This window comes from Lontra canadensis, unplaced genomic scaffold (genome assembly GCF_010015895.1).
Source record: "Lontra canadensis isolate GAN:19392208 unplaced genomic scaffold, GSC_riverotter_1.0 scaffold218, whole genome shotgun sequence".
Taxonomy (NCBI): domain Eukaryota; kingdom Metazoa; phylum Chordata; class Mammalia; order Carnivora; family Mustelidae; genus Lontra; species Lontra canadensis.
In genome coordinates this window covers 235,737-254,653 of record NW_022631212.1, presented here as the reverse complement: position 1 = coordinate 254,653, position 18,917 = coordinate 235,737, and the positions used below count along the sequence as shown (strand labels likewise).

The window sequence follows — 18,917 nt, the reverse complement described above, 5'->3', positions numbered from 1 at the left end:
AGTTGTATCTGCAGAGATTCCTTCCCTTTCTCCAATGCAAAGACAGTTTTGTACCTTCTTATGTAGAGCCACAAACTCTCCTTTCTAGAAGAAATGTTGGCTTTCATTTCGCAGAGCCAAAAGGCCGGACGGAAGAGAAAGAAATGCTCTGTGGTCCTGGGCCTGAGCTGGAAGCCTCGCTCTCAGGTTGTGGGGACGGTGTGGGGAGGAAGATGCTGAGCTGTCTACCCTCTTCCAGGAGGCAGACCCCAGCGAGCTCAGCCTTTTCTGTTGTATTTACAACTATGACAAAAGACCCACTTAAAAAAACAACTGCGGGGGGCGCCTGGCTGGCTCAGTGGGTTAAAGCCGCTGCCTTCGGCTCAGGTCATGATCTCAGGGTCCTGGGATCGAGTCCCACATCGGGCTCTCTGCTCAGCGGGGAGCCTGCTTCCTCCTCTCTTCCTGCCTCTCTGCCTACTTGTGATCTCTGTCTGTCAAGTAAATAAATAAGAATCTTAAAAAAAAAAAAAACCTGAGAGATACATGAGATTATGAGTATTATTTGGGGTAGGAGATTTTCCTGGGTGAAAGCATAAAAGAAAAGATTAAAGGATCTGGATGCAGAAACAATTTAAATTTGATTATAAAAGCACCAAATCATAAACACAAGTGAAAGATAAAATATTAGGGGAAGAAATCTGCAACTAAAAGATTTCATTTCCTGGGGCGCCTGGGTGGCTCAGTGGGTTAAAGCCTCTGCCTTCGGCTCAGGTCGTGATCCCAGAGCCCTGGGATCGAGCCCCACATTGGGCTCTCTGCTCAGCAGAAGCTCTCTGCTTCCCTTCCTCTCTCTCTCTCTCTGTCTGCCTCTCTGCCTACTTGTGATCTCTCTCTCTGTGTCAAATAAATAAATAAAATCTTTAAAAAAAAAAAAAAGGAAAAAAAGATTTCATTTCCTTCACCTGGGAGGATGGGAACGGCACCTGTTTTATTCGACCTCTGGTGACTTGGTGGCTGTGCAGGGCTTTGCAGAGACTGGACACTCCGCTCTTTGCCCAATCAACGAGTCGACCTCACCAGCCATGAGGGAAATGCAAATTAAAGCAATCAGAAGATACTGCTCCCCCGATAGATAGAGGGAAATGGTGAAGGTCAATAACAGGGAGCACCCATGAAGATCTAAAGATATAAATTCTTGCTCATCCTGTTGGTGGGAAAAGGAAATTGCTTTCTTTGGTAGGCAATCTAGCAGCACCCTTACCCTTAAACACCGCTCCCCATTCCTGAAAAGGCTGGTACGCACGGAACATTCACCCCAGCACTGCCAGCAACAACGCGACATGTGGGAGGTGGTGCACAAATCCTTCCTCTGGAATACAATGCAGCCCTTGCAAAGGGTAGTCCCTGCCGGGAAGGAACCAGGGAGGGATGCCAAGTGACTGTCATAGGCGTGGCCTTGAAAAGATTGCCTAGACTGCCGTTAAAGAGAAGAAACAGGTCGGAAAACGACATGTACAGCCAACAAGGCCAAACCCCATGATTGTAGATGGAAGAGAAAAGAAGCAGGTGCCCAAGAATGCTCCTCCGGGGAGGGAAGAAGACTGTGCCAGTGGGGCATTTTACAGTCCGGGTTTGAAATTTTTTAAAAATTTCAATCCCACTATTTTTTAAAAGATTTTATTTATTTATTTATTTGACAGAGAGAGAGAGAGAGCACAAGCAAGGGGGGCAGCAGGCAGTGGGAAAGGGAGAAGCAGGCTCCCTGGAGCCCGATGTGGGGCTCGATCCCAGGACCCTGAGATCATGACCTGAGCTGAAGGCAGAGGCTTAACCCACTGAGCCTCCCAGGCACCGCTTATTTATTTATTTGATAGAGAGAGAGCACAGTGAGAGAGGGAACACAAGCAGGGCGGGTGGGCGAGGGACAAGTGGCTTCCTACTGATCAGGAAGCCCAATGCAGGGCTCGATCCCAGGACCCTGGGATCATGACCTGACCCGAAGGCAGACGCTCAATGACTGAGCTACCCAGGCGCCCCCCTGAAGTAAGTTTAATCACCACCCTCGGACAGGTACAATAGGAGTCTAAGTAGGGGGGGTACTCCTGGGAGCAGCCTGGGTAAAATTTTTTTAAAGGAAGAAAACACAAAAGACCCAACAGTTAATTTACAAGGTGGCTGATGAAACATGAAAAACTGAAAACCTCACTAGTGACCCAATGAATGAAATCAAAGGAACAGACATCCTTTTGTCTGTGAGATTGGCAAACATGGCATGAGTGACAGAGAGTGGCTAGGGAAAGAGCAGTTTTAGTAAAACAGACTTATTATACACACATTGGCTTAAGGCAGCATTCCAGGACTCACAGATCTATTCACCATTCAATAGCCATCTTAACTGCACGCAAAAGTGTAAAAATGCCTAAATTCCATAGTGTAGGAAAAGCAAACATCTCAAGAACTCTATCATGAAAAATGTCCAAGGTGCTCAGATCCATTAAAATACACTGTTATGGGGCACCTGGGTGGCTCAGTCAAGGGTCCGGCTGGGTTTCGGCTTGGGTCGTGCTCTCCCATCATAAGATCAAGCCCCACATTGGATTCTGCACTCAGTAGGGAGTCTGCTTTGGATTCTCTCCCCCTCTGCCCCTCCCAATGCCCCTTTAAATAAATAAATCTTTAAAAACAAAGCAAAACAAACACCACAATGCAGTTTGCTAAGTGTTCTAGCAGAAGTCAGTCCATGCAGCTTGGGAAACACAGACTATAGGTACCAAACCCCAAATGGATACCTGGTACCTGGAGCCGTGAAAAAGCCAGATGTGCTGGCCCCTGGACAGGGCAGGCCTGGCCATGGGCTCTGCCCTCCTGGGCTTCAGAGGTCACTGGTCAGTCATTTATTCCCTTCTCAGATTTCACTTCCCTCCTTTTCCTCCACTCTTTCCTCCTTATAACATCTTATAAACATCTTCAGGGTTGTCATGTCTCTCAGAACCTCCACCCATTTATTCCCTGCTCTCTCTCACTTCCATCCTGTTTTAGAGGAAGAGAAACAGTAGTAGGCACGACTCACACTGCCGTGGAAATGGAAATAGGTGCACCGGGTGTATCAAAACCCAAACAATGTGAACACCCTTTGATCCAGCGATCCCATCTTCAGAAATTTATCCTAGGGAAAAACATCATGGGTGTGGACAAAAATCTGTCATCAAAGACGCATAAAGAGGTTTATGAAAACATTGTTTAAAAGCAAAGTACTGAAAACCATCTAAATGTCCATCCAAATGAGATAATTAGCTAAAAAGTTAGGGAGCAATATGGAAAATGGTACTGTTGTTGAGCAGCTATTTAAAGCTATGCTATGATGCTATAAAAATATTCAATGACACAGGAAAAGTTTTATGGTATATAGTTGAGTGAAAAAAGGAGGGGGCCGAATATTGACAATAAGATCGTATATAGAGAGAGAGGAAATGAAAGAGTGATCTCAAGCACTAGATGACTTTAGCTATAGCACTAATGGTAAATTTGGATATTATGTAAGCCTCAGTTTCCAAACCTATAAAATGGGTACAATAAGAGCTACTTGACAGGGCTCCATAAGATAAGGTATATGAAGTACTTAGCACAGTACCTGGCACATAATAAACTCTCAAAAGCATTAATGGTGGTTCAGCTCATTAGTTTATTCATTCCCTCAAGCATTTATTGAGAGCCCTTGAACTTGCTACTCTGTCTGGAACTTTGCTTGGTAACCTTATTGATTCTTCAGAATTCTGTTTAACTGTACTGTGACGCCCTACCCCTCCTGCATTCTTCAAAATAAAAACATGCTTTGGCTCAGGTCATGATCCGGGGGTCCTGGGATTGAGCCCCGCATCTGGCTCCCTGCTCGGCGGGAAGCCTGCTGTCTCTCTCCCACTCCTCCTGCTTTGTGTTCCCTCTCGCACTATGTCTCTCTCTGTCAAGTAAATAAATAAAACCTTAAAAAAATAAAAGGGTTAAAACGGTAAATTTATGTGTATTTCACAATAAGGCTTGGGAAAAAAGAATAAGAAGCCAGACGGCTTGATTCCATTTATACAAGGTATGAAAACAGAGGAAACTAATCTATGGTAACAAAAGTCATAATACTCTTTGTAAGGTAGTGGCTGGAAGAGGACATGAAGGGGGACTTTGGGGTCATTTTCTATTTTTTTTTTTTTTAAGATTTTACTTATTTGACAGAGATCACAAGTAGCAGAGAGGCAGGCCAAGAGAGAGAGAGGGAGGGGGAAGCAGACTCGCCGCTGAGCAGAGAGCCTGATGCGGGGCTCAATCCCAGGACCCTGGGACCATGACCCGAGCCGAAGGCAGAGGCTTAACTCACTGAGCCACCCAGACACCCCCATTTTCTATTTCTTTATCTCAGTGCTGGTTCCACTGAGTTCAGTTCCAATCAGTTCAGTTGGTGAAAACTACCGAACTCTTCACTTGTCTATTTGCCCTCTCTGCCTTTTTTATACTAAAACCAAAAGTTCACCAGAAAACAACAAAAATCCTGACATGTCTTTTGAAAAAAAAGTGTTTTTAAAGATTTGTTTATGTATTTTAATTAGAGGAAGGGAGAGCGTGAAGGGGGTAGAGGCAGAGGGAGAGGGAGAGTACCAAGCAGACTCCTCGCTAAGCATGGAGCCCCTGGGGAGGGGGAACTCAATCTCATGACCCTGAGATCACGACCTGACCTGAAATCAAGCGTCTGACCCTTGGGGCTCCTGGGTGGCTCAGGTCATGATCCCAGGATCCCGGGGTGGAGCCCCGCTTCAGAGTCTCTGCTTAGCCAGGAGCCTGCTTCCTCCTCTCTCTCTCTCTCTCTGCCTACTTGGGATCCCTGTCTGTCAAATAAAGAAATAAAATCTTAAAAAAAAGAGAGAGAGAGAGAGAGAGAGAGAGAGAGAGAGTCTGACGCTTAACAGACTGAGCCACAGAGCTTCCCCCAAATTTTTAAGTAATCCCTAGGACAAGCGTGGGGTTCGAACTCACAACCCGTCTATGCTAGCCAGGGCTCCCTAAAGAATTTTAATTGCAAAAATCTAAGTTCTTGGGAGCTGAATTTCTCCTGTTTTCTTCTGGGCTCCTTTCCTTGTGCCTTAAGCCTGCGCTGAATCCGTGCCTTCTTTGAAAGGCTTTCTGGCCTTTTTTACCAAGGTCCCACAATACCTGGAGCCAACCCAGACGGTAACTAACTGCCTCCGGCCTCCCGACTAGCCCTGAATTGAACTTTTGGAGGTCTCTAGAGAGACCAATCCCTACTGATCCCGCTAACCAGGAGCTCAATGTGCGTTACAGAGCAGTAATAAATCCAATCAGCCCTGGAGGCTGGGAGTAAGGCCAAAAGAACAAGCCCGGATCGGGGAAGGGCCGCTCACGATCTGCCCGGCTATGCCAGCACGCCGGTCCTCCAGACGCGAAGCCACGCCTTCTCCCACGCACCACCCCCAACTCTATATGGTCCTGCCCCTCACCCGTGGGCTCTTTAGGCTCCGCCCAGTGAGCGTGGCCCCGCCCCGGGAGGGCGACGATCCCGCCAACAATAACTCCGCCCCTCCTTCCGCTAAGAAACCAGTCCTTTTTAAAGAATACGTTTACGTCAGCCCGCCTTACGTAAACTTACGTCATCAGAGCAGAGCGCGGAGGCGGGATTTCCTGTCTCTGATTCAAACAGCTTCCGGGAGAAGCCGGAAGAGACGGGACCCTGGACAGAATCGGGGATAGCCAGCCCCTCCCCCGGCCCCTACGGAAAGGTGAGTCCATGGGCCGTCCTGGCGAAATCAAAACAGTTAGTCTGGCCGTTTCAGGTGAGGACTTCTTTCCCTATCCAGGCACAGTACCGGCTCAATCCCCCTTTAATTTCCCATGACTCCCCGCGTACTCAAGCCCCGCCTCCAGGCCCCCAGCCCCGCCCCAAAGTTTGAGGGGTGTGAATGGTTTGTGACCCCCCTCACCGGACTCTACCCCTTATGGGCTGGGAGAATTGAGCTTGGCGGCCAGGAACTAGGTAGCCTTTCGCCTCGGGTGGGCCCACCGACTCCTCTCCAGCGCCGCGGGAATAGGGCCGCCCCACGCGGAGTCTTCGCCTCAGAAAAGGCACGGTCGGGACCCCTCCTCACCGCGCGGTCAGGGTCGCCTACAGACTGAGGAGACCCCCAAAGGCCTCTGAGGCGGGAGACGTGGGGTCCTCCCCCACCCAAGAAAGTGCCCTGTGTCTGTGCCAGTCGTTTTCGCCTCTGTTCGCCGCAGTTTCCTTTTCTGTAAATCAGGATTGGTGACATTAACCATCTTACCGTTAGGGGCTAGTTGTGGGAGCGATAAGTAATTGCTGCCATTTATTGATTGAACCATTGCAATGTGCCAGACACTGTGCTAAGTATTTTGCTTCGTTGATTTCCCGTCACCGTCAAAACACCTTATGAGGTAGGTAATATTTTTAACCCCATTTTACCGATGAGAAAGCTGAGGCTCTGAGAAAGTTGTGCGAGATTAGAGAGCTAGTAAGAGGCAAGGCCAGGATTATAATTAGGTGTTCTGTTTTGTTTTGTTTTGTTTTGTTTTACTCCAGGGCCCATGTTCTAAATAAGAATGTGGAAGCTATTCAGATGTTGCTATGTCCTACAGATATTCTTTGAGTGGCTACTATGGCATTATGATGGGCACTGGGGTACATAGAAAAATACATGTGATCCTATATTTCAGAAGTCTAGTAGAGAAAAAGATGGACTGGTAGAGGAGTATAATGAAGTTTTATAGGTATTGTGAGAATACTCTGTTGATGCTAATCATCAGATTGGATTTGCCTGGGGACAGTTGTGAAAGCCACACATTCTGTGAGGGAAAGAGTAGGTACTCTAAAGGAGCAAGCCACTGTCCTTCTGCCTTTCTAAGAAATAGCCAGGGGAGAAACTACACCAGGCACGAAGAGAGATAGGGATATGGATTGTGAGAGCTATTTTGGAATCTTTTCCAAATCCTTTCCAGTTAGTGGTTTTGCAGTTTTGAGCCTCTGGTGGTGTTTCTGGTGTCTGTCCTCCTTCGCTTCCTAGGACTTGTCAGAAGAATTTCAGAGGTGGCAGACACGGTGCCTGCTGCATGATGTCTGCTGATGGCTCCTGCAGATGTGTCCCCTTTGGGGTGGTCTGACCATGCTTCTGATGAAAAATTAATTTTTTGGTTCTTGACATCTGAACCTGAGTACGTGACCACGAATGAGGTAGGGTTCAAATGGAAAAATCTGGCAAGAGTGGCTGCACTATGCCTCCAGAAGACCCTAAAATAAAATATTTCAGGCTTTTTTGGTCTCTCAGAAGCCACCTTGGAGGCTTCTCAGGGGGGCATAGTTGCTATCCAAGTGATAGAAATCCTAGAGAAACTCAGGGCATAAGGAAGCAAACGTTTTTCCCCCACTTACCAAAAAAGCAACAGCCAGTGACAGCAGCAGTCACCACAACAAAGCCATGAAGTGTTCCTGATGATCCACGCTCATTGGGAGCTCGAAATGTGAGAGAGGAAAGATGTGGAACCTGAAAGCTAGTGTTTCACAATAGAGGCAGAGGGTAAGTCCTTAGCTTTAGGTTGGGGGTCCAAGGGTAGGAAGGTGTGTTCCCCCTTCTGAAGGACACTGAACTCCATTTTCTTTCAGGGCTGAGTCAGTTAGGACCTGAAGAAACTAGGAACCTGGTTGCAACCCCACATGCCTTGCTGATGCTATCCCCTTTGTTCCTGCAGTGTCGACCCAGTCAGCAGCCAGGCCATGGAGTTCTCTGATGTCACCCTCATTGAGGGTGTGGGTAATGAGGTGACTGTGGTGGCAGGTGTGGTGGTGCTGATTCTAGCCTTGGTCCTAGCTTGGCTCTCTACCTACGTAGCAGACAGCGGTAGCAACCAGCTCCTGGGCACCATTGTGTCAGCTGGAGACACATCCGTCCTCCACCTGGGGCATGTGGACCATCTAGTGGCAGGCCAAGGCACCCCAGAGCCAACCGAACTCCCCCATCCATCAGAGGGTAATGACGAGAAGGCTGAAGAGGCTGGCGAAAGTGGGGGAGACTCCACAGGGGAGCCTGGAGCTGGGGGCGGTGTTGAGCCAAGCCTCGAGCATCTGCTTGACATCCAAGGCCTTCCCAAAAGATACGCGGGCCCGGAAAGCAGCAGTCCAGAGGCCCCTCTGAGATCTGAGGATAGCGGCTGCCTCCCTCCCAGCCCCGGCCTCATCAGTGTGCGGCTCAAATTCCTCAATGACACCGAGGAGCTGGCTGTGGCCAGGCCGGAGGATACTGTGGGTGCCCTGAAGAGGTGAGTGGACCGGAAAGTGGGCAGCTGCTCATACCCCACGCCCACAGCCCTTGGTAGCCTAAGAGGAGCCCGGTATCCATCTGGGAGTGGCGGGGAGGTATCGGGTCCGGCCCCCACCAAGGCTGGGTGGGATACCTCTTAGAAACTTACCCTTCACTTCTTCCCTCATTGCCTTGTTTCTCTGGCCCAGGCCTGTCAGCCTTCTCATTCCTCGCTTTCTGTCTTGCCTTCTATCTCTTTCGTCCTCACAGTAAATACTTCCCTGGACAGGAGAGCCAGATGAAACTCATCTACCAGGGCCGTCTGCTGCAGGACCCAGCCCGCACACTGCGTTCCCTGAACATTACCGACAACTGTGTGATTCACTGCCACCGCTCACCCCCAGGGTCAGCTGTTCCAGGCCCTTCAGCCTCCCTGGCCCCCTCCTCGGCCACTGAACCCCCCAGCCTCGGCGTCAGTGTGGGCAGCCTCATGGTGCCTGTGTTTGTGGTGCTGTTGGGTGTGGTCTGGTACTTCCGTATCAATTACCGCCAGTTCTTCACAGCACCTGCCACTGTCTCCCTGGTGGGGGTCACTGTCTTCTTCAGCTTCCTAGTATTTGGGATGTATGGACGATAAGGACATAGGGAGAAAATGAAAGGCATGGTCTTCCTCCTTTATGGCCTCCCCCCTTTCCTGGCCAGAGCTGGGCCCAAGGGCTTGGGAGGGAGGGATGGAAAGGATGTGGCAGGTCCTCCTCCATAGGACATAGGAGGCAGGTAAAGGACCTCCCCTTCACGTCCACAAGGGTACAGACAGCCCATCTCTGTGCAAGCACAACTCAGGTAGAAACAAGGATGTCCTCTTCCTTCACTTGTAGGGTCCTGAAGTTCAGAGCTGAGCTGATGGCCCAGCTCAGTGGGGAGCCTGGGCTCCCGAGGATTCCGGATTCCCTCCCCGCTGTGGCCCTAGCTCTTCCCATTGTCCTGCATGTCTGCTCCTCAGTACCCAGGGCCGCCTGCCAGGGCAGCTCAGCATGGCCCCAACATACTTCTGTAGGGAGCCTGGAGTATTTTTCTGTTTCTTAAGGGAATATCCGTCTTTTGAGACTGAAGTCACACAGCAGGAATGAAGGTCGTGTCCGCTTCCCGTACAGGCACCTAGCCGCCTCTTACCTTCTCTCTCCGCCCCTGTAGCAGGAATAGGATGTTCTCTGTGTTCTGGATAGTTTCCAGTGTTCTCCCCTTTTTTTCAAAGCACTTTGCTTGTATTTTTTTTTTTTTTAATAGTCCTTTATAGAGCTCAGTCAGAAAGGGGATTGGGGCACAAAGCCAAGCCCCCAGCATTGGGAGAGGCCAAGCCACAGCTGCTGCTACCCTAGGCCTAAGGCTGTAAGCAAGAGACAGGTCTGGCCCTCAGCCAGTGTCCTACCCTGCCCAGCTCCAAGGACGAGCTCTGGGTATGGAGCCCTGGGCCCCAGGCCCTTGCTTCTGGGCTTCTCAGATGGAGGGTCAGTGTCTGTGACTAAATAAAGTTCCATTTTGTGGCTGTGGAGCCTCCTTCTGTGACGTTAAGAGAATGGCTTTGCTCTGCCCCCATTGACATGGTAAGGAGGGTGGATAGGCTGGGCTACCAACGGGAGATGCAGTTTATTTACACCAGCAGCCATGGGGGCAGGGGAAATACACAGCGTTTACAAAGTTAGCTACCTGTACAGGATGGATTACATATGCAAAAATAAAAATCTCAAGACCACAGGACAGCGTGAGCCCCACCCCCCTCCCCCAATGACCCCAGCATGCGGTAATGCCAGGCGGGTGGCCCCTGGGCATGCGGGGGGGAGTGATGCATGGAAGGAAAAGCCACCGGCCATGGAAATTAGTACAGAACCCCCCCACACACACTCAGACACATGATAGGATACAGGTGGACGACACCTAGCCGGGGTGGGAAGGATGGGAATTGAGACCCACACAGCCTGCTGTTAGAGGGAGGGGAGTGGAGAGCTCCTAGCCCCTGTTCAACTACATGGTAGGGGGGCACACTCTCCCCAGAAGGAAAGGGGTTTGCTCCCTCAGGGTCCCTGCTGGACCAAGCCCATCTCTTACCCAGCTTGGGCAGGGGGCTGTGCCCTGAGGGCGGGCCAAGGAACAATGGGGAAGTGGATGTGGACAAACCAGTTCCCAAACTACTTCCCACTTCTCCCTCCTCCAACCAGAGGGGGAAAGGGAGAGGCCAGAGGGGAAAGGGGATGGTAGGGCCTGAGCTGCAGCTGCCTCTCCGAAGGGGAATGGCCTGAGCCGTCCTCCCCTCACCCTCAGCCCACTCCCAAGACTTCATTCGGAAGCAGGCTGGAGGCTGGCTGAAATCCTCCTTTCCCTCTGGCTTCCCCTTAGAGGGAGAAGACTACGGAGGGTCAAGAACAGAGGAGCCCAGGCCCCAGGATTTATTCTAACTCCTGCCAAAATTTGTTTGGCTTTTTAAAAAATAATCACAATTCTTGGGTTAAAAACCAATTTGTAACCAGGCATCAGCCACAATCAGAACCACCCCAGGGGCGGGGACGGGGTTCCAGACAGGGTACTGCAGCCCTATCTCTTGCTGTTCCCTTAACCCTCTAGGGTCCCTAACCCAAAATCGGTCCAACCAGTCCTGGGTACTAGCTACCCAAATGTGGGATGGCTCCTCCTGGGAAGAGGGCAGGGTTCTCATCCAGCAAATGCCAGAGAACATGGCTCAGGGTCAACTCCATCCCTGTGTCCGTCAGCTCTGCTCCCAGCCCAGACTGTAGTCCTCCAGCTCGGCTCCTGGGAGCGACGGTGCCCACGCGGAGGTGGGACGGTACATCTCTTCAGGATGTAGACCAGGCAGGTGGGCACACTGGCATGACAGTCCCACAGAGGGGCAATGCCGAGGCACGACAGCCCTCCACTGACAACCCAGAGCACGGAGACTAGCTTCTGCCCACCCCAACTCCTAGCAAAGGGGGAGAGGTAAACGATCAGGATTTTCCTCAGAGCCCCAAACCACGAGTACAGAATAAATAACTTAAAAGCGGCTAAGGAAGGGGAAACAGGGCAGGCTTCGGAGGCAGGAGCATTGAGAGAGGAACTGAAGCTGGTCAAGGTGAAGGAGGGGGGTAGCAAGCAGCAGTTGGGAACTTGGACTGCCCTCCTAGGGCAGTGGGGCAGGGGAGGCGGGAGGGACATGGGGCCACCCCAGGAGGGTGAGGCTGGGCCCCTTCCTGGGGCAGGGAATGAGGTAAGAAAACATTTCAAATAAAGCAGCACCGTTCCCTCTCACCTTGGGGCCCCACTCCTCACCAGCCCTGGGTCAGGGAGAAAAGGTAGGTGGGGGAGTCGTTCTGATACACAGCTCCCTCTTCCTACCCTCCCCTTGCCTCTTCCGTGAAGCTGCAGAGGCTGGAGGCCCTTTCCTGGCGCCCGACGACAAAAGGACAGCCCCTGCTGCCGAGGAGGCCCGTGGGGACTGAGGGGAAAGGGCTGCCCCTGGGAGGGGCAGGGAAGGCGGTGGCAGTTCCGGACGCCCACCTCAGCAGACAGCTTGCTGGGCCTGCCTACCCCTCGGATTGGGGGCATCTGATAGGATTCTGCACACAGACAGGACACACCCAGCCCTGCCCCTCAGCTCCAAGCACCGGACCCATTCACATTGCTGAGGGCGGCTGGGGGAGGCCCCCTCCAGGCTCAGCTTCCAACCCACAGCCTCCCCGGTAGCCACAATGCTTCTCGGCAGGGCTTAGTCCAGTTCCTGGGGTGGGGGGCAGGCAGTGCCCTGGCACAGTGCCCAGGTCAGGCCCCTGGCCTAGCTGGACATCCAGTAACTCACAGAATAAATAGGAAAACCGCCTCCCCACCGAACTTATGTCCAAGGCATAATATGTCCAGGTCTGAGTCCTGCATGCCAAGGGGTCGTGCTCCGTCGCAGAGGACCCTGACACCCCCCAGGGGCGCATAACTGGATCCTCTGCCTGCCTGGCCCCACCAAGCTTCCCAAGCCCAAACCCCCAGCAGCCGTCCATTTGCCAGGCTTTGCCACCTGGGTGGGGGTTGGGAGAGAGGGCTCTGCTCAGCCATAGGCTAACCCTTGCACCCAAGTCAGTTGATGTCATCGTAGATGCTGGGCGTCGGGGGTGCCGGTGGCTTTGGCTTCTTCTTCTTGTTGGAGCCCAGGCTGGAGGCAGTCCCTACCAGGCTCAGATGGGATTTCTTTTTCTTGGTTTTCCGTGACTCAGAGCTGTTGGTACCTGAAGAGAGAGAGGCACCATGGATGCAGGCTGGGCTGTCAGGAGAACACGGGTGTCCCCACAGCCCTGGCTTTGGGCGGAGAGCCCATGGGGCCCAGATGCATCACCTACCTAGACCCCATCCCTGATTCTCACTCGTCTTGGAGGAGCCTGAATCAGAGGGCGAGAGATCAGAGGAGCCGTCCCACTGAAGCCGGCTGATCAGGGCCTGGCTGTCAGTCATGTCAAAGCTGTCATTATCCAGGGAACTCTCGACCTCTGGAAGGACGCTGGAAAGAGGAGGGGTCAAAGAAGGGCTTCAGGGATACCAATCATCATCCTAATCTTCCACAACCCACCACCCTCCCCGGAGGTTCCCTTACGCTGAGGGTCCGAGGAAATAAATGCGCACAGCTCGCCGCTGCTCATCTGTGTGCTGGGGGCAGCGCACGGACCTGGTGAGGAGAAAACTTGTCAGACCCTGACAAGGCAGGAAGAGTCTGGGGACCTCAGGTGAAGCCCCTTACCCCTAGCAGAGGTGGGAGGAACGGACACAGACAGGGAAGGGATAGACAGAGTGCCCCCAGATTGTGGCCTAAGGCCTGACCATTAGAGGAGGGAGGGAAAGGGTGGGAGCCCCATTGCTCAAGTCCAAGGGTACTCTCGACCCATGCCCAGGGTGAGTGTGCGGGAGGGCCCCCGGCCCCCTTTTCTAGGTTCTGAGCTCACCTTGTGCACATCTTCTTGGTGTGTTCAGAAATCACCCCACATTGCTGGAAGAGGAATATAAGCTGAAAGGAGGGATGGAGGGGAACCCACTCTAGACACTAGGTATGTTCTTCTGCAGATGCTAGATAGCACAGGCAGAAATCGGCCCCAAGGTATCCAGAACAGACAGTCCCAGACTACCACAGGCCGGGAAACCTAATTCCAGAGAGAGCAAGCTAGGTGGCCCTGACTGCTGTCACCAGCCTCTTCCAGGGACGGGACCACTGCCTATGGCTCCAGCCCACTCCCAAGGGCCTCCCCCTCGCCGGTCTCTCACCGTGGTGAGCAGGTTACGCAGCTCGTCCGGCCCCAGGGTTTCATAGCTGATCCCAGTTGAGTTGTTATACTAGGGGAGAAGCAAAGGTACAGGTCAGAGAAGAGGCGGCTCGGGGGGGTTGGGAGGGAAGGGACAGATAGGGTTGGGGAACCAGTCCCTCTGGTCCTTCTCTATGGGGGGAGGGCCCTGAGCCAACCCAGCACTTTTCCAGGGATACTCTTCCCATCCCACCTGCACGTCGGGAAGGGGCTGGAACCCAGCAAGAACAGAAATATGCAAGACCGAAATACCCCATCTAGTGCTTCTGGCCTTGGCATTCTGATGGCCACCTCTCCAAATCCCACCCAACTCACAACTGGGGAGACGAGAGAGAACCTTAGAGGGGCAGCACCCACTCACCTTAAAAGGATCCGAATTGCTAAGTTCCCCTGAAGAAGAAAAAAGAAGGGGAAGGGTGTTTGATGCAGAGGTACAGACAGAGAACCCTGAAAATAACCAGAGAGGAAGTGGGGGTGACAGAAGGATCACAGGCCCTCCCTCGATACCCCAGTTCCCCTAAGACCCCACCTCCACCCTCCAGCAATGAGTCCCAGCAGACGTACCTAGAATCACCCCCATCGTTCAAGCCCCACTTACCATTTTTGTGTTTTAAAGACTTGGATCTTCGAGGGGAATTGGGGTTCTGGAATGGGAGATACCACAGCTTTGGGGAAAGGGTAACGATAAGGGGGAGCCGAGAACCCAGGGAAGGAAAAAAGATTTGACAAAGAAACATCCTCAAATTCCTACTCTTCCTCCCCAGTAAGAGGCCCACCTACCCATATTCCGTCCTCCCCTACTCCCTCAAGGCCTCCACTGCCCTCCTGCCCACCACAGACACCCTCATCCCGAAACCCAGTGAGGAACCCCATGACCTCAGACTTGAGTCAAGACACCCGAGGACTCCCTGCCCAAAGGGGAGGGTATCTGTCCTTCGCCCAAATTTCCCTCATGCTTGCCCCGGCTCTCACCTTGTCTGATTTTCTCTTCTTGGCTGTATCAAACAAAAACAAAAGGTCAGGGTCACTCAACCTAAGTTCTCAATCTAGAACCCCTACGGAAACACAACAAGCCACATTCTCCCCTCCTCACTCAACCTAACAACTTGTGACCCTTACCTACCCAACTCCCACTTGCCCACCTCACCCCGATGCCTGCCCCCCACCCCAGCTTCCCCAGAGTCCCCAAACACCTTTTTTCTCTGAGCCATAGGACCAGTCGTTGTCATTGATGTCATCGTTATCCTCTTGGTCACTCTCTGACTTGTTCATATTGTTGCTATTGGCAATCCTGCCGACAGAACAGAAGAGAAAGGCTCAAGGCGGCCACCTCTCTCTGCCATTGCTGCAGAGGCCAAGCATGTGCCACCCCTGAGCCCTACCAAGGCCCCAGGGGGAGGGGGGGGGGACTACGCCTTGGAACATGGCACGAGAGAGAGGAGCCTCGCAGCTTTGGGTCCTCACCGGCGGTTGGCGATGCGGCTGCTGTTCCGGCCCATCCCCAGGCACTTCTCCAGATGGGGAGCGAAGCGGGAGGCAGCGATACTGCGACTGCAGTTGGGGCAGACACACTCCTTGCTCTTCCACTGGTTGAAAACCTGTCCAAAGATGTCCAACCCCGGCTGGTCCACGATCTCTGGGGACAGGAGAGGCGTGGCGATCAGGGCAGGCGGGGGACCTCTTGTTTCCCGCCCGTGGCCCCATGGCCTCTCTGACCCACCCCCACCCCCTCCACCGCCGAGGCTTGCAGCAGCTCTAGGGGCTACGTCTGGTCCAGCTGCCAGAGGAGGGACTTCCAAGGATCCCCGGGGTACAGGGGCTGGACAGCTCTCCTTCAACCCTGAAGCTCACCAAAATCCTTCATGCTATCAGGGTCCGTGTCGTCCAGGAAGAAGTAGCCACACTTGACAGCCCGGTGCACCTCGAAGCAGAATCCCAAACAAGAATCCTCAACCAGGTCCGCGTATATCTCCTGAGCGATGGCCTGGGCCCAGGGGAGAAGGTCCGCGGTCAGGAAGAGTCACAGTCCCCTGGACTGAGAGCAACTCTCACCAACCACATCTGCCCATTCGCCCTGGCCCCAAATCATGCTTTCTTCTGCCATTTTCCCCATCTTGACTTCGCGTCCTTTCTTCTTCCGGATCCTTGGGCCTTCTTGGCTGGCTATTCCCTTTAAGGAACCAGGCTGACTACCCCAATTCCTCTTTGGTGTGAATGCCAGATACAGCGGCGTAGAGACGCCCAGAGAAAGAACTAGAGGCACGCGTGGGGCAGCCCTCACCTCTAGTTTGCTGTTATCCAGGCCAGACAAAGACATTTCCTCCATTTTCATTTGTAAACTCTTGTGGAGACGGCGCTCTGACTGCTCATAGCACAGCGGGCGGCAACACGGCTGCACACACGGGGGTGGGGGGTTCTGGTGTGAGGCTAAGGCACCTCTGAAGACCGCCACCTCCCCTCTGCGCCTCGCTGCCCAGAGCCTAATCCTGGCTTCAGGATCTACCCCTCCCCAAGGTCCAGGCTCACTGAGTCTGGATGGTCCTTCAGGGCCTGAAACCCAAAGGCGGCCTAGTCCTTCCCCGGACTGAACTCGGGCCCTGGACTCTGCTACCAGACAAAGTCTGGGTCTATGGGAGGCAGCAGCTCACCCCAGGTCCCCCAAACTCAAACCCCTCTTCCATACCCATGGTGCAATGCAGCAGGGGGAGGAGAAGGAACTCTAAGGCCTCAAAGCAAACCCACAGGGTGTGGCAAAGAACTGCACAGACTCCTAAATGCACCCCCCCCTTCCCTAGGCTCTCCTCAGAGTCACCTCTGCTTTCAGCCAGGATGTCCACTTGGGGGGGTACTGCTACCAGAAGTAGGAAAGGCCCTAGAACCCTACAACCTTCACCCCACTCTCTCTTCCCTTGAAATAAGCCTGTGACTACAGCAGGGGAACAGAGCCCACAGAAACGGAGAGCTGAAGGAGCCTTTCCAGCCACCATGATCAAGAAGAGGGGGTAGAGCCCGCTTGGGATGGCATGCCGGGAGTGGGCACTCCCCTTACCTGTTCTTCTTTTAGATAACCACCCTCCCTCCCTCGGGACCAGCCCGGAAGTCTCTCCAAGAGCCCCAAAGTCCAGGAATCCCCACCAAAGGATTCAGAAACAGCGCCCACACTCCGGGGCCCCTCTGAACGGTGGGTACGAGTTTAAGGAGCTGCCGGCCTAGAGTGGGGTGGGGACTGACAAATGAGCCAGGGGCACTGGGGAGGGTAGGAGGCCGGGCCTCGGCTCTTCCCCCGTCCCTGCGGCACTGCTGCTGCATCATACCGACTGGGGGGAGGAGAGCCGAGCCGCCCGAGGCCGGCGCCGGTCCGGGACAGTCCGACCCCTAGAGAGTGGGCAGAGTGGGACGCGTCCCGGCCCCTCTCCTTCCCCGCCCGCCGACAGCCCCAGCCGGCCGGGGAGAGGAGTCCGGGAGGGTGTCTCTATTGTCCCGGGGGCTGGGGCCTGGCTCCCTAACAAAGGCCCCGCGCCCCCTCCCCGGCCGGCCCTGCCCCGCCCAGGGGGGACCCAGACAGGGGGAGAGCTGGGGGCCCCGGCCGGGCCGGGAAGCCGGGGGAAGCCGGGCGTTTCCGCGTCGGCCCGGGGGGAGGGGAAGGGGCGCTGACCCAGACCTGGGGGGAGGGGGCCCAAGCCCCGCCTCGGGCCCCGCCCCCCGCCCCCCGCAGGCCCCTCCCCCGTCCCCGTCTCCGTCCCGTACTCACCCCGCCCGGGGGGCCGCGCCGGGGCCCGGCGGCCTCTCAGGGCCGCGTCCTCCGGCGGCGGCGGCGGCGGCGGCTGCTCCGGAGCCCCATGTCCGTCGGTCCGTCCTCGCCTCTCCCCGGGGCCCAGGGCCCGGGGCCGGGGGGTCGGGCCGCCCCCCCGCCTCGCCGCCTCACCGGGCGGCCATGGCCCCTTCCCCTCCCTTCTCGTCCCGTCGCCGCCTCCTCCTCCTCACCTCACCCCGCCCGCGCGCAGTCCGCGCGCCGTCCGCGCGCCCCTCCCCCCGCCCCCCACTCCAGCCCGCCTCTCCCGGGCGGGGGGTGCGGCGCGAGCCCGGAGCGCGCGCGCGTGCCGCGACCGGAGGATGGATGGATGGAGCGAGCGAGAACGCGAGCGTGCGCGCGCGCGCCCCTCTCCCCCTCCCTCCGCGCGGGCGTGAGGCCAAGCGCGAGCGCGCTCCAACCTCCTCCTCTTCCTCCTCCCGCCCCTCTTCAACACCCCGCCCCCGCCCTCCCTTCCTCTTCCTTCTTTCGCTTTCGCGCGCCCAGCGACTGCTCGCGCCTGCTAGAAGGGCCCGAGCGCGTGCATCTGCCCCGCGGCCGCAGCTCGGCAGCATTTGCTCCAGGGGGCGGGGACCGGGCGGGGAGGAGGGGCGCCACGCCGCCGTCCAAAGTACCGGCGGACGGGGACGGGGGCGGGGAGATGGGCGGGGCTCTCGGGAGCCACCTCGACCAATCGCCGTCCCGCCTCGGTCCGGCCGGCCCAATAGGATAGCGGTGGGTGGAGCGACGTTCAAGGTGAGGTGCGCGGTGCGCTGGGGGCGGAGACGTTGTGCCGTCCCGGCCGGCTCCGGGGCGGGGGCAGCGGGTGGCGTCGAAAGAGAGCGCCGGCTCCCAGCCGAGCCTGGGACGCCTTCCGGCCCAGGATCCCCCGCCCTTCCCTCGGGGCTCCCGGCTCTTCTCCCCCCACCCCCAACTCCGCCCCCGCCCCTGGCTCCCCCACTCCGGCATTTACCCCGTAGCGTGCAGCCACTTCTCTGAAGAGGCCGGAGTTGAAGTGGGGATCTGTTAGCACCTCAGGGCAGAAAACCTATGAAGCCAAAGGGGCTCGTCCGAGCCTCCGTTCCCCTGTTTCTGGGCGGGTCTCAGCCCACTCCAGGCCTGCGAGCCAACGAACGCCCGAGATGAGGGTCCTCTGCTGAGGGCGGAGGCCGAGCTGTGCCCTTCTGAGCCGAGCGCCCTCCCGGCGCTCAGACTAATTTAGATCCCACACCTGCTCGGCTTTCCTGCTTCCGGAACCCACGCTGGACCCCCCACCTCTCGGACAGCCTGCCTGGCACTGGCCAGACCGTTCCCCCGACCCCGCGCCACCCCCCTGGGTGTGCCCATATCCGCGCGCTCTCACGGTCCCCCTTTACCTTCTGGAGGAAAAGGCCTTTCCTAGCCGCAACCGATGCCCAGACTGGCGCTTCTATCTCGGTTATTCTCTGGGTCTGGAGTGTTGGAACGGGGGTCTGACAGCCCTCTTGCCCTAGAAGACGGGGTTAAACGAGG

At 55.2% G+C, this 18,917-nt stretch overlaps 2 protein-coding genes across 12 annotated transcripts; one reads left to right on the top strand and one right to left on the bottom strand.

Annotated features, from left to right (window-relative positions):
- The first annotated feature begins 5,648 nt into the window (after nt 1–5,648).
- Nucleotides 5,649–9,226, top strand: TMUB2 (transmembrane and ubiquitin like domain containing 2). Of its 7 annotated transcripts, none has more exons than XM_032849094.1 (4): nt 5,665–5,762; nt 7,059–7,225; nt 7,741–8,307; nt 8,559–9,226. In XM_032849094.1, the coding sequence occupies exons 2-4, from the start codon at nt 7,221–7,223 to the stop codon at nt 8,923–8,925; spliced, it is 939 nt and encodes a 312-aa protein (XP_032704985.1). In that variant the 5' UTR covers nt 5,665–5,762; nt 7,059–7,220; the 3' UTR covers nt 8,926–9,226. The 7 variants fall into 7 exon arrangements, with proteins under 7 accessions (XP_032704989.1, XP_032704985.1, XP_032704986.1 ...); XM_032849095.1 differs by having other exon boundaries at nt 5,687–5,816; XM_032849092.1 differs by having other exon boundaries at nt 5,687–6,432.
- Nucleotides 9,227–9,551: 325 nt separating this feature from the next.
- On the bottom strand, nt 9,552–17,712 carry ATXN7L3 (ataxin 7 like 3). Of its 5 annotated transcripts, none has more exons than XM_032849087.1 (13): nt 17,367–17,712; nt 15,897–16,007; nt 15,467–15,599; nt 15,080–15,251; nt 14,809–14,906; nt 14,588–14,610; nt 14,214–14,280; nt 13,977–14,062; nt 13,578–13,646; nt 13,262–13,305; nt 12,916–12,987; nt 12,665–12,822; nt 9,552–12,553 (listed from the first exon to the last, which is right to left on the bottom strand). In XM_032849087.1, the coding sequence occupies exons 2-13, from the start codon at nt 15,945–15,947 to the stop codon at nt 12,405–12,407; spliced, it is 1,122 nt and encodes a 373-aa protein (XP_032704978.1). In that variant the 5' UTR covers nt 15,948–16,007; nt 17,367–17,712; the 3' UTR covers nt 9,552–12,404. The 5 variants fall into 5 exon arrangements, with proteins under 5 accessions (XP_032704978.1, XP_032704979.1, XP_032704980.1 ...); XM_032849088.1 differs by lacking the exon at nt 17,367–17,712 and adding an exon at nt 16,428–17,145; XM_032849089.1 differs by lacking the exon at nt 17,367–17,712 and having other exon boundaries at nt 14,214–14,259; nt 15,897–17,140.
- Nucleotides 17,713–18,917: the final 1,205 nt, after the last annotated feature.